General features: G+C 39.0%; 1 protein-coding gene across 1 annotated transcript in view; it reads left to right on the top strand.

The window, feature by feature from the left end:
* SPAG17 (sperm associated antigen 17) overlaps positions 1-15244 on the top strand; it is a 254064-nt gene that overhangs the window by 140600 nt on the left and 98220 nt on the right. Inside the window, 3 exon segments of the mRNA XM_017869833.1 lie at positions 11457-11696; positions 12660-12771; positions 14067-14219. Coding sequence (XP_017725322.1) covers positions 11457-11696; positions 12660-12771; positions 14067-14219 — 505 coding nt within the window.

The raw sequence follows: 15244 nt of genomic DNA, 5'->3' as shown, positions 1-15244 counted from the left end.
TTCCTTGAGCTGCTGTGAGCTCCACCCAGTTCGAGCTTCCCAGCGGCTTTGTTTACCTACTTAAGCCTCAGCAATGGCGGGCGCCCCTCCCCCAGCCTCGCTGCTGCCTTGCGGTTAGATCGCCACAGACTGCTGTGTTAACAATGAGTGAGGCTCCGTGGGCTTGGTACCTTCCCGGCCAGGTAAGGGATATATTCTTCTGGTGTGCCCGTTTGCTTAAAGCGCGGTATTGGGGTGGGAGTTACCCGATTTTCCAGGTGTTGTGTGTCTCAGTTCCCCTGGCTAGGAAAAGGGATTCCCTTCCCCTTGCGCTTCCCAGGTGAGGCAATGCCTCGCCCTGCTTCAGCTCTCGCTGGTCAGGCTGCAGCAGCTGACCGGCACCGATTGTCCGGCACTCCCTAGTGAGATGACCCCAGTACCTCAGCTGAAAATGCAGAAATCACCAGTCTTCTGTGTTGCTCGCGCTGGGAGTTGGAGACTGGAGCTGTTCCTATTTGGCCATCTTGCTCCGCCCCCCCAAAGTTGATTAATTTTGATGAGCCTCTGGTTTCTGGATATTAATAGCAAAGAAAATTACATGCCATACCATCACCTTTATTGTTAATTACTGCCAAATTTTATTAATTTTTAAACTATCTGTTTTGAGACTAATATATGTTAGTTTTCCTCTTTTGTTGATATATTGAATTATAGAGCTTGATTTAACAACACAAGTTGCATTTGCATTTCTATAAAAAAAACTCATTCATGGTTTCCTTAAGTTTAGTTCTCATCCCACATAACTACATATATCATAATTGCCTAAGGGTGTCTGGTGGGAGGAGGGACTTAGTAAAATTCACATTTCTTTACTCCATCCTAACTGCGTCTTTGAGAGTAGAACCTAGTAATTTTAATTTTAGTAATCTCCTGGGAACATCTTTATGTACATGACAGATAAAAATTACAGTACTATGTGTTCATGGTATATTGTTATTTCCATAAAAAACTGGGTTTGATTTGATAGCATTTTATTTGGAATTTTTATATCCGTGGTGAATGAAATTGGTCTATAGACCTTTGTGTTGTTATTAACAAGCATTGGTATTAAGGTTATGTTGGCTTTTAAAAACTTATTTTTGTTACTTCTTTTTTAACTGAGAAAAAATGGTATATATTTCTGGTGTACAACATAATGTTTTGAATTACGTACATATTATATAATGGCTAAATCAAGCTAATTAACATATGCATTACCTCACATAGTTATTATTTTTATGTGGCAAGAATACTTAAAATCTAATTTCTTAGCAATTTTCAAGTATACATTTCATTGTTATTAACTATAGTCATCATGTTGTACAATAGATCTCTTGAATTTATTCCTTCTGTCTAATTGAAATTTCACAACCTTTGACCAACGTCTTTCCGATCCCCTTTCCTGCAGCCTCTGGTAACCACCATTCTACTCTCTGTTTCTGTGAGTTCAACTCTTTTAGAGTCCACATATAAGTGCGATCATGTGCTATTTGTGTTTCTGTCCCTGGTTTATTTCATTTAATGTAATGTCCCCCAGGCTTATCCATGTTGCCGCAAATATCAGAATTTTCTTCTTTCTAAAGGCTGAATAGTATTCCATTGTGTGTGTATGTGTGTGTGTCTGTATATATATACTATTATATATTGTAATAGTTTATATATTATAATAGTGTTATATATTATATGGTTTATATATTATAATAGTATTGTATTTACACTATATATTATAACACTATATTAATTACACTGTATATCATATATTATGTATTATGTATTTTGTGTATATATCCATACATAATACATAATGTAGTATGTACATAATGTAATATATGTATACATAGTATTATATAATATATACATAAAATAGTACTCCATTGTGTGTGTGTATCTCACATTTTCTTTATTCATTTATTTGTTGATGGATGCTTAGGTTGATTCTATATCTAGGCTATTGTAAATAATGCTGCAATAAACATGAGTATGCAGATACCTTCTCAAGATATTGATTTCAAATCCTTTAGATATATATCCAGAAGTGGGATTGCTGGATTATATGGTAGTTCTAATTCTAATTTTTGAGGAGCCGCCATACTGCTTTCAATAGTGGCTGTAGTAATTTATATTCCCATCATCAGTGTACCATGGTTCTCTTTTCTCCACATCCTCCCCAACATTTATTATCTTGTCTTTTTTCTCATAGCCATTCTGTCAGGTGTGAGATGATATCGCATCATGAGTTTAATTTGTTTAATTTGCATTTTCCTGCTGATTAGTTATGCTGGGCTTTTTTTTCCTGAACCTGTGGGACGTTTGTAAGCCTTCTTTTGAGAATGTCTGCTTGGGTCCTTTGCTCATTTTTTAATTGGGTTATTTGTTTTCTTGCTACTGAGTTGAGTACTTTAGGCATATTTTTAGATATTAACTTCTTATCGGTTGCAGGTTTTCAAATATTATGTCGTATTCCATAGGTTGTTTCTTCACGTTGTTGATTGTTTCTTTGTTGTGCGAAGGTTTTAGTGTAATGTGATGCCATTTGTCTATTTTTGCTTTTGTTGCCTGTGCTTTTGAGATCATATTCAAAACATCATTGCCCAGAACAATGTGATGGAGATTTCTCTTGTGTTTTCTTCCAGTAGTTTCATAATTTCAGGACATACATTTACGTCTTTAATCCATTTTGTGTTGTTTTTTGTGCATGTACATTAGATAAGAGTGTAATTTCATTCTTTTGCATGTGGATACCTAGTTTTCCCAACACCATTTATTGAAAAACTTGTTCTTCCTCAATTTTGTGTTCTTGGCATCTATGCTGAATATGAATTGACTGTACTTGTGTGCATTTACTTATGGGCCCTCTATTGTATTCCATTGGTCTGTGTGTTTATGCCAGTACCATGATGTCTTGATTACCATAGCTTTATAGCTAGCCATTTTGAAATCAGGTAGTGTGATACTGTTACCAGTGGTGAATCCATATGGGTCTGCAGCAACCTCAATTCTTGCCTCCTCAGAAGAAAAAATTCAGCTGAGGGGCATAAGGCAGAAGGAGAGTCTGAGACAAGTTTTAGTGCAGAAGTGAAAGTTTATTAAAAAGCTTTAGAGCAGGAATGAAATGAAATAAAGTACACTTGGAAGAGGGCTGAGCAGGTGACTTGAGAGATCAAGTGCATAGTTTGACCTTTTGACTTGGTGTTTTAAATGTTGGCATACTTCCAGGGTCTTGCATTACTTCTCCCATGATTCTTCCCTTGGGGTGGGCTGTCCACATGTGCAGTGGCCTGCTAGCATTTGGAAGGGGAGCAGACATAGTATGGTTTCTGGAGTTGTATGCATGCTCACTTGAGGCGTTCTTCCCTTACCAGTCTAGCATTCCTAGAAGTTCATATACCACTTAAACTCCACTATTTTGCCTCTTAATGCACATTTTTGAGCCCACTCACCCAACTCCTGAGGTCTCACTGGGAAGCTACTGATCACCAGTTTCAGGTGTTTTCCATCTATTGGGAGCCGCCCCTTCCCTGGCACCAGCTGTGACCAATTATTATTTTAGAGAGACAGTTAACAACTGCCTGGCCATCACCTGATGGTCATCTGGCATTCCTGCTGTGTGTGATGGGCGGCAGCCCTCATCTGCCCTGATCATGCCTGACTAGCTACCTACTATAACAATATCTCCAGCATTTTTATTTTTGCTCAAGATTGTGTTGGCAATTAGGAGTCTTTGGTAATTCCCTACAAGTTTTAGGATTTTTTTCTATTTATATGAAAAGATGACATTGGAATTTTGATAGGGATTGTATTGAATCTGTAGATCACTTTGGGTAGCATGGACATTTTTATTGTGTTGAGATACATTTCCTCTTTATCTACCACATTTCCTCTTTATCTACTTTGTTGAGAGTTTTTATTATGAAAGGATGTTTGAGTTTGTCATATGTTTTTTCTACATCTATTGTGATGACTATATGATTTTTATCCTTCATTCTGTAATATGGCGTGTCACATATATTGACTTGAATATGTTGAATCATCTTTGCCTCCCAGGAATAAATCACACTTAATCATGAGGAATGAGCCTTTCAAATGTGCTGTTGAATTCAGTTTACCAGAATTTTTTGGAGGATTTTTGCATCTAACATCACCAGGGACAATGGCCTGTCGTTTTATTTTCTAGCAATGTCCTTGTCTAGCTTTGGTATCAGGGTAATGTTGGCCTCATAAAATGAGTTTGGAAGTATTCTCTTCTCTTCAATTTTTTTCATAGGGTGAGAAGAATTTGTATTAGTTCTTTAAATGTTTGAGATAATTCATTAGTAAAGCCATCAGGTTCTGGGCTTTTCATGATGGGAGACGTTTTATTATGGATTCAGTCTCTTCATTGTTATTTGTCTGTTCAGTTTTATATTTCTTCATGACTCAATCTTGGTAAGTTGTATGCTTCTAGGAATTTATTCATTCCATCTAGGTTATCAATTTGTTAGTATGTAATTATTCATAGTACTCTCTGTGATCCTTTTATATTTTATTTTATTTTTTTGAGATGGAGTCTCGCTCTGTCGCCCAGGCTGCAGTGCAGTGGTGCGATCTCGGCTCACTGCAACCTCTGCCTCCCGGGTTTAAGCGATTCTTCTGCCTCAGCCTCCTGAGTAGCTGGGACTACAGGCATGCACCACCATGCCTGACTAATTTTTGTATTTTTAATAGAGAGGGGGGTTTTACCATATTGGCTAGTTTGGTCTCGAACTCCTGACCTCGTGATCCACCTACTTCAGCCTCCCAAAGTACTGGGATTATAGGCGTGAGCCACTGCGCCTGGCTGATCGTTTGCATTTCTGTGGTACCGTTTGTAATGTCTCCTCTTTTATTCCTAATTGTATTTATTTGAGTCCTCTCTCTTTTTTTTTAGTTTAGCTAAAAGTGTATTCATGTTTATTTTTTTGAAAAACAAATTTAGTTTCATTAATTTTTTAACAGAAAGTTGAATTGTTTTATTTATCTTTTCTGGGTTTGAAGGCTTGAGCCTGAAGCCTGGGTCTGCTGAGGTGGGCCTGGAGCTTGGATCTGTTCTGACAAGCCCAGATCCTGAATGCACAGCAGCCAGCCTGTCACCAGAGTCCACTGGGGTAAACCTGTTGACTGGGTTCAACCTCCAGGCTGAGGTGGGCCTGGAGCCTGGGTCCTTGAGTGCTGACCTGACACTGGAGCAGACCTTGAGCCTGAGTCTGCAGGAACTGGCCAGAGACTTGGATGGGCCTACAAACATGTCCACAAGGATGGGCATGGAGCCTGAGTCCATGGAGGCAAGCCTGGGTCCACTGGAGACTGGGGCTTTGGGCACCAGCCTGGAGCATGGGGCCAACTTGGTGCCAAGCCGTGAGGACAGGCCTGGGTCCTAGAACCATATGGCCAGCCTGCAACCTGACTCTGCAGGGGTGACCCTAGAACCGAGGTTCACAGGAACCAGCCCAGTGCTTGGGTCTGTTGGGATGGACCTGGAACCTCAGTCTGCTAGAGCAGGCCTAGCAGGACCTCATGTCTACTGGAACATGAGGCCTCAGGGGCTGGTCTGAAACCTGGTGCCACAGGGGATGACCTGGCACTAAGCAAGTCTGGAGTCTGGGTTCACAGGGTCGGCCTGGAGGCTGAGTTTTTGGATACTAACAGGTGCCGGGGGTTCCTGGAGGATAGGTTTTGCACTCACCAGTCTGGAGTCTGGGGCTGCAGAGTTTTGCCTGGTTTTAAGGCAGACTGGGTCCTGAGTCAGCAGTAGCCAGTCTGGAACTAGAGAGCATAGGTGCTGGCCTGGCAATGACGAGGGCCTGGAAGCTGGATCTGCATGAGCCAGCCTGAAGTCTGGGATCTGAGAACTGTCCTAGCATCGGGAAGGACCTTGAGGCTGAGTCTACCGGAGCAGGCCTGAAGCCTGGAGCCACGGGGACCCAGCTTGGTGCTAGAGGCAGCCTGGATTATGGGACCACTGAGGTGGGCCTGACAGTGAGGTGGGCCTAGAGCCTGAGTCTGCAGGGGCTGGCCTGGCATTGGGGCAGGCGTGGAGGGGTGATCTCCAGATACCAGCCTGTGTCTTCTTAATTCCAAGCTACATTAAGATGCTATACTCTCTCACCTGGGTTTCCTGGCTCTTGTGAAGGTATTTTCATGTGTGGGTAGTTGTTAAAATCTGTGTTTCTGTGAGGGATGAGTTCTGGAAAGTCCTATTCCACCATCTTGCTGATGTCACTCTGTGTTGACTTTAAAAAGAATTGAGGAAGTGCAGGTGTAGACAAGATCAATGTTGAAAAAAATCACTGGCATTCCTATTCACCAGCAATAACCAATTAGAAAACATAACAAATAATAAATTTTATTCACAAGAGCAACAAAAACTATATTTTAAGTGTGTTTCTTGTAAACAAGGACTACAAACCAGATGTTTAAAAGTCTTGTCTGATGAACACTGACGTTTAGCAGGAAAGTAGACTCCATTTATATCTATTCTGATTAATGACATGTTTGGGATTTATTCAGCTAACCTATTTTGTATTTTATATATTCTCTATGATCCTTTCTTTTCCTCCTTTCTTGCTTTCTTTGTATTAAGTTTATTTTCCTCTTTTCATTTTGCAATCACTTTGATAATAGGGAACTTTGATTTTCACTCTAAATAAGTGAAATGTTATCCCCTCCAACACAGAAAAGAATTCTATTTTCTTTTACTAAAAATTGTACTCAATTATTTGTCAGTAAAATAGTTGTATAAATTTCTTTTCTCTCTCATTGCATAAGTACCTACATGGATGTCCTTGATTTTGCCTCTTGGCCCTAAAATATTGACTCTCTGGCCCTTTATAGGAAAAGTTTAATGTGTATGCACTTTTTCTTCCTACTAGTAATTGCTCTGGAAATTTAACTTGTTATATCATTTCAATTTAACTTAATTTCAGTATAGTTTAATGAAATCTAAACTTAACAAAATATTTTTTTCTTTCAGAACAATTCCAGGAACTATTAAAATGATTTAAACTGATGCTTAAGTTTTATCTTGATTTTTTTTGTCTTTCTACAAATTAAACATTATCATTGTAATGGTTTCATTTATTTATTTATTTATTTATTTATTTATTTATTACTTTTTGTTTTAGGAACAGGGTCTGGCTCTGTCACCCAGACTGGAGTGCAGTGGCATGATCATAGCTCACTGCAGCCTCGAATTCCTGGGCTCAAATGATCCTCTTGCCTCAGCCTGCCAAGTAGCTAGGACTATAGCAGTGTGCCACCATGCCCAGCTAAGTTTTTAATTTTTTGTAGAGATGGAGTCTCACTATGTTGTCCAGGCTGGTCTCGAACTCCTGGGCTCAAGCAAACCTCCTCCAGGGCCTCTCAAAGTGCTGGAATTACAAGTGTGAACCACCGTGCCTGACCTCATTGTAATTGTTTTACATAGTCAATGTTGTTTTAGCTTTATCTCCATGCTTGCCATTTGTTTCCTTGGGCATTTCTTCTTTATGTTTCAGGAGTCTTTGCTCTAGAAGTTCTTTTACTGGGGGTTTGTTGCTATGAACTGTTTTTCTCACAATACTTCTGACAGTAAATTTTTGGGTGTTTTTTCGCCACACCAACTGAATCTGCAACTTTCCAGACACCAACTGGGTGTTCTACAATTAAATTCCATTCTGATACGAACTACCCAAAGTTAGCACAGACCTCGTAGATTAACTCACTCCCACAAGACTGCTTCCTCTTCAGATGCCAATCGCAAGTAACAATTTTTGGGTGCCCAGGGTACACATACTTCTGTCTGACTTGGCTACTCATTTGGAGGTTTCCACAATCACCTCCTTGGGTTCAATAACTAGCTAGAAAGCTTATGTCTCATAAGACTCAGGAAAACACTGTACTTACTATTCTGGTTTATTATAAAGGATACAAATGAACAGCCAGATAAAGTGGTACATACAGCAAGATCCAGAAGAGTCCCAGGCACAAGAGCTTCTGTCCCCATGGGAAGCAGAGTGTGTCATTCTCCCAGAGCATGGATGCATTCACCAACTTAGTTCAGAAGCTCTCCAAACCCTGTCGTTTAGAGGTTTTTATGTTTTCATCATGTAGGCATGATAGATTATTAACTCAATCTCTGGCTCCTCCTCCCTCCTGAGGGGTTTGAGGATGAGGCTGAAAGTCCCAAACTTCTAATCAAGGTTTGGTCTTTCTGGACAGCCCATGTCCTATCCTGAAGAACATGACAAGAGTTGCCTCATTAGAGCAAAAGATGCTCCTATCACTTATGAAATTCCAAGGGACTTAGGGGCTCTGTGCCAGGAGCCAGGAAAGATGACCAAATATCTGTTTCTTATCATACCCCAATATCACAGTTGCTATTAAACTCAGTTTTTACTTATCTGAGAAATGACTTTATTTTGCCCTTACTCATTAAACATAGTTTTCATTTATAAAATTCTTGGTTGGCTTTTTTATTTCCTCTTATCACACTTGTATTAGTCTGTTCTCACATTTTTATAAAGAACTAGCTAAGACTGGGTAATTTTTTAAGAAAAGAGATATAATTGGCTCATGGTTCTGCAGGCTCCACAGGAAACATGCCTGGAGAGGCCTCAGGAAACTTACAATCCTGGCTGAAGGGGAAGGGGAAGCAGGCACATCCTACATGAGTGGAGCAGGAGGAAGAGAATGAAGGGGGAGGTGCTACACACTTTTAAACAACCAGATCTCCTGAGAGCTCACTCACTATCACAAGAACAGCAAGGAGGAAATCTGCCCCCATGATCCAATCACCTCCCACCAGGCTCCTCCTCCAACACTGGGGATTATAATTCGACATGAGATTTGAGCAGGAACACAAATCCAAACCATATCAACTCTGAAGATATTTTTCCACATTTTCCTTGCTGACACATTGTGGGTGTTAACAAGTTGACTGTCCATCTAATTTGTCATTCTTTCATAGACAGGTTTTTTTTTTTTTGTTTTTTGTTTTTTTTTTTTTGACAGAGTCTTGCTCTGTTGCCCAGGTTGGAGTGCAGTGGCACCATCTCGGCTCACTGCAAGCTCTGCCTCCCGGGTTCAAGCGATTCTCCTGCCTCAGCCTCCTGAGTAGCTGGGATTACAGATGCCCACCACCACACTCAGCTAATTTTTGTATTGTTGGTAGAGATGGGGTTTCACCATGTTGGCCAGGCTGGTCTCAAACTCCTGATCTTGTGATCTGCCTGCCTTGGCCTCACTTGAACAGTTTATCTTTTCTCTCTAGCTGCTTTGAAAACATTCAGTGGTGTGCTGGTAAATGCTTAAGCAGTAGCATTCTAGGAAAACAAAACTATACATATATGTACATAAGTTATAAATTTCTGATATAGAGTATATATAGTACAAAATTCACATGTAATGATAAAGCATATAATATTATTTATGTAAATTCCATATAGCGACCCATAAATTCCAAATAGCATTTTGATTTCTACAAATTGATTTTTGCTAAACTGTTGTATCCTTAGCCAAGCTATGGTTACAATTGATAAACACATTTAGTTCTAATATGAATGCTGATATTTTTATTTATGTTAACAAGTAAGACAAAAGTGAAACAAAGAAAAGATATGTCTCACTCATTTGTCAATAACATTAGCAACTTTTTTGCTGAGTCAAGTAATCGTTTTTTAATAATGGAAGAATATTTCCTCAACTTTCTGTGCTAGTAACACATTAGTAATAGTCTGCATTATTAACATGATCTCCATCACTTCCTTAAATCTAGATAATAAACAATCAATCAGCCCCGACTTGTCGCATTTGCTGGTATTTGTAGTGTAAGTACCCCTACAATAGCTGATTTCAAGCTACTATATGACAACACTGAAGTTGGCAGTGCTATGCAGTAGCACACCATCATATAATGTTGTCATGATACCATTACAATTGACATAAACTCCAGAGCATAGACAATAATGAAATGTCACAAAATACTTACATTGTGGTAAGTTTTGAGTCTTTAGTGCATTTATTTTTAATATTTTGCTTAATTGCAAATTTATATAGTTTTTAGATGGTGGTCATGGTTAACAGTTGGCTCACAAAATTTCTAAAAATTTAACAATACACTCTTTTAAGTTAATATGAGCTAAGTCCAATACACCAATGTTATTTCCTGCTTTTGATTTCTTGGTCTTCCTTAATGTTAGTATGAACGTCTTTCTTCAACTCTCTAAATGTCTCAGACATTATCTGTTCAAATACTGCCTTTTCAAAAATTCAGTTCCATTTTCAAGAAGTCTTTCAAACTCACCTTGCCATTTTTGATAATCCTCTCTTTCTTACTTATGCTTTTAATACTTCTTTTTATTTATTTGAGCATGTTTTAAAACCTACCTTATATTCTCTATTTGGTAATTACAATATCTGAGGTTTTTGTAGATATGATTTCACAGTTTGTTTCTTACTCAAAGTGGTTTATTTCTGCGTGTTTTGTGATTTTCATTTGTGAGCTTATATCAAATCATAATGTTAACGGTGGAGGAGTCCAGGTTCTTGGCATCTTGAACAAAGAGCTGAACAAAATGCACAAAGAACGGAAGGAAGGAATGAAGGGATTTATTGAAAATGAAAGTACACACCACAGTGTGGGAATGGTTCCAGGCATAGGAGCACAAAGACCCCGTTGCAGAATTATTGAGAATTTAAATACCCGCTAGAGGATTCCATTGGTTACTTGGGGTATGCTCTATGTAAATGGAGAGAACGAAGTAAAGTTACAAAGTCATTTACTTGGCCTACACCCTAGTAGAGGATATTTCCTGTCATTGCTGAAGTGTGAATCAGCCTTATGTTCCCTGCCTCTAGACCCTATTTTCCTGCCTCAATAACTGTTTTAAAATAAAATGTTAAGGTAATCTGTATTTTGGCCACAAGTCTATGTGAGGACAGGCTTGTGGTTAGGAGTGCTTATGGGAGACTTACCGTCCATCATTTTACCTATTTTATCCGTCATTTTTGAAATATTTTGTCCCAAGAATGTTTCTCTGAACATCTAGTCTTCCACATTGCTAATAAACTATCTTTAGGACCTAAATTAAAGATTGGACTCATGTGAAGGATAGGAGACTGGGAGACCAGTTAAGAGGCTGCTACAATGTTCCAGGCTAAAGATAATGAAGACCTGAACCTAGGAAATTGCAAAATAAACCATGAGAGAAGACGCTGAAGTGAGGAGACATCTCTAAGGGAGAATTGGCAGGATTTAGTAGACAGAAGTTGAGTGAGAAAGAGAATCAAGGATGACGTCAAGGTTTCTAGTTCAGTATTTTGATTTGTCAGAGATACACTAACAAAAATCATGTTAAATATTCTCCAAAATGAACCTGAATGGGACCTATGTATAATGAATTTCAAAATCCTGTTAAATTTAAATTTCTTAAATGTGTTTACAGGCATGGAAAGAAGAGCAAGATCGATTAGCAGAAGAGGAGCGCTTAAGGGAAGAAAAGAAAGCAGAGAAGAAGAGCAAAGAAGCTGGTAAAAAGAAAGGCAAGGATAACGTAGAGAAAGAAGATAGTAGGTCTTTGAAGAAAAAACCATCTCACAAGGAGAAATCTAAAGAAGAACAAATCAAGGTCCAAGACGTAACAGAAGAGTCCCCCCACCAACCAGAACCTGAGATAACTTACTCAGTACGCTCCAATTCTGTAAAACTTAGTCTCTTTGGGCTATTCCTATTTGTTTTGGGAAAATGCGGCTATTGTAAGATTCTTTTGTTTTTACTGCCACCACAGTAGGCCTAGGGTTTCTTCTGGTATCAGTGAGCTCAAGCCTGTATTCCACCCCTGATGTCTAGAACCTTGTTTCTAGTCAATCATCAAGATGAAAACACCCTCAGGCCAGTTTTCATTTGAGTGCCACGAACCTAGCTAAGGTCAGTAAAGATAGAAATTTGACACAAAAGTACTCTTACAGATATATGTAAATAAGTGAACACAAAAGTTGGCTTTATCTGTCTCAGATGATGACACTTGCTGACTACATTTTGTTGTCTCTTTGTGGGCAATCATGTTTCTGGCTTGTATGCTTTTGTAAAACCTTCCCTTTGCCAATTCTCTCTCAGCTAGCTGTTATGAAGAAAACCTAATGGGAAAAAAAAAAAAAATGGAAAGAAATCTAACAGCCCCTGTGCTTTGTAGCTACTCCTCTAAACCAGTTGTTCTCAAGTTTTAGCATGCATTAAATCCCCTGGACCTCTGTTAGCAACACTCAGTAAAAAATATCTTCTACATATGACCTCCTTAAGTGGAGTGTCCACTCTCCCCAGCATCAGTTCACTTTAAACAGAAAATTAACAACCAGTGAATGAGAACTTGATTTCTTCTTGAACTGCCTTGACAATAGTATGATGATTCAATTTTCACTAGGTTATGAGAATGTACCGATGAACAGAGTTTAACATAATATCTTTAATTCTGCCTGTTATAACACCGTAGATGTTTCTAAAAATAATATGAACACTGGCCTCTGAGTCTGCAAAGTGACATATATACTTAGCGAAATTAAGCTTCTGGCAACTTTAGTTGGCTAACACTGATAAGTTGATTTTTGTCTATTGAAGCTTCACATTCAAAGCATGATATTTTCTCTTCTAGTTTCACGGATACAATATGGGAAATATACCTACTCAAATCTCGGGGTCAAATTACTACCTGTATCCTTCTGATGGTGGGCAGATTGAAGTGGAAAAGACACTGTTTGAAAAAGGTACATTTTGAAAGCAACTGGTTAATGACTGGAAAGATAATAATGCATTTCAGATAACCAGGGGCCCTCTACTCCTGCGTTTGATAGGCGAGTGTGTTATTCTGTCCCCCACAATACATTTAGGTGCCACAGTCAGCATTTTCAGACTTCACACTTTCTTCTATTGCAATTGACTCTACAAGGCATAGGTCAGTCAAGAGGTTAACTGATACATGCTAATATGACCATTCTAGTTGTTAAAATATTAAAATACTTCCATACAATTGGTAAATAGTAATAGTAACTGCAATAAGCAATTAATTAATAATATTCATTACATCACACCTTGTTATCCCAGAAACCAAGCACATTCTGTGAGTTTACTGCATTTTTCTGGTGTGGCTCTTGAGCACAGAGCTTGGGACCTGCTCCCAACATCCACCTATTGTAGCTCTTAGTAAGATTTGCATAAGCGTACAATGCATATAAGTTTCAGGTGATTGATAGTGAATTCAGTATTTTCTCCTAGTCCTGTCAATTTTGACGGATGATAGCTCAATCCAAATTGAGAGGAGATAGCCAATTTTTTTTTAAACAAACAAAAAAAATGGGTCTGAACACTAAATAAGAGAAAGCGTTGTTGTAAAAATTTTTATTAACTACCACAATAATAATAATAGCTACCAAAACTAACACATAATTTTTAGAAGTCGCAAAACCATTTCACATTAATTATATCATTTGATGAATCATAACATTGATTATAGGCATACATTGCCTCAGCCAGTTCATTTCCTCTTCTGAAATTGGGTTTGACATGTGACTAAAAGGCCTGCAAATACCTCCTTGGTCTACCTGCCATTCATGCCTGGAATTCCACCATTACCTTATTTCCTTAGGCTTTGTCTTATAGAGGTGTTGACATCTCTAGGCATTTCCCCTCCCTGGTTTATATTCCGTGCTGCCTTTTTATTTTTGTTTCAGGGATGCATATTCAGGTTGATTCTAAAGGGAAATTACATATTGCAGAGGTTTGGTGCGCATATTATTTCATCACCTAGGTAATAAACAGAGTACTCGGCAGGTAGTTTTTTGTCCTCACCCTCCTCTCACCCTCAAATAGCCCTGGTGTCTATTGTTCCCTTCTTTGTGTTCCTGTGTTCTCAATGTTTAGCTGCCATTCCTAAGTGAGAACATGTAGTGTTTAGTTTTCTGTTCCTGTGTTGGTTTCTGTGCAGCTTTGTGTAACTATCTTGTGGAGGAGCTTAATGTGGCATCCTAATCAGCCCATCTTCTATTCTATGGTTCCTCCTCAGGCCCAACTTTTATCAAAGTGAGAGTGATCAAGGACAAGCACAATTTTATAATTCATTTAAATGACCCTAAGGAAATTGTGAAAAAGGAAGAGAAAGGGGATTATTATTTAGAAGAGGAAGAAGAAGGAGATGAGGAACAAAATCTTGAAACAGGTAAGCAGTTGCATCTTTGTGCCAGTGGAGGTTAATGCTTAAGCAATGTGCTGAACCCATCTACCTGACACAAATACACATGGACCTCTTGCCCTTAGCACATGGAATTTTTCCACATGGTAACTGAGGTATTTTGACATTCTGTATTATAATATGTTATTATACGCATAGTCCATCATAGTGGGCTGCTTGTTTGGCTTTTGTTCCTCTGGGCACCAAGCTTTTGATTCCAGTTGTTTGATACAGAGTCTACCCAGACTGGTCATCTTTATGGAGCAATCATTGAGTTTGTCATGTCTATTCTGCCCTTAATTTTGGTTTATGCACTTGTACCAACTGAATTATCGAGGATGCAGGTTCTTTTGCAGTGATTGCATAGTTTTAGCTTCTTTCCAATAGGCACTGCAATGATGAGGTTTCTTCCTACACTCTATCACTTAATCCTCTGTAGCACCAAATATGTTAGGTTGTAAAGACAAGGAAAAACCATACATTTGACCATGAGAGTCATTACCTGCTTGGAAATGAGAGCTGCAAATGGATGTCCATTGATAAAACACCATGAAACCTCATAACACCATTGTACCAGGAAACATCATTAAGATAAATTAATTGCTTCTTTCTTGTCCAGTATGGTGTTGATTATACCTGCAAAAGAAAATGAGTTACTAAATGTATTCAACTCAAATTAGTGATATGAGGGCAGGGCGCAGTGGCTCATGCCTGTAATGAGGCTGAGGCGGGCTTATCACTTGAGCTCAGGAGTTCGAGACCAGCCTGACCAACATGACGAAACCCTGCCTCTACAAAAAATACAAAAATTAGTCAGGCATGGTGGTGAGCTACTCAGGAGGCTGAGGCATGAAAATCGCTTGAACCCTGGAGGCAGAGGTTGCAGAGTGAAGATCGCACCACTGCACTCCAGCCTGGATAATGGAGAGAGATGCTGAAAAAAATAAAGAAAGGAAGGAAGGAAGGAAGGAAGGAAGGAAGGAAGGGAGGGAGGGAGGGAGGGAGGGAGGGAG

This window comes from Rhinopithecus bieti, unplaced genomic scaffold (assembly GCF_001698545.2).
Source record: "Rhinopithecus bieti isolate Rb0 unplaced genomic scaffold, ASM169854v2 scaffold_3040, whole genome shotgun sequence".
In the NCBI taxonomy this organism is placed as follows: domain Eukaryota; kingdom Metazoa; phylum Chordata; class Mammalia; order Primates; family Cercopithecidae; genus Rhinopithecus; species Rhinopithecus bieti.
This window is presented reverse-complemented; position numbering and strand designations above follow the sequence as displayed.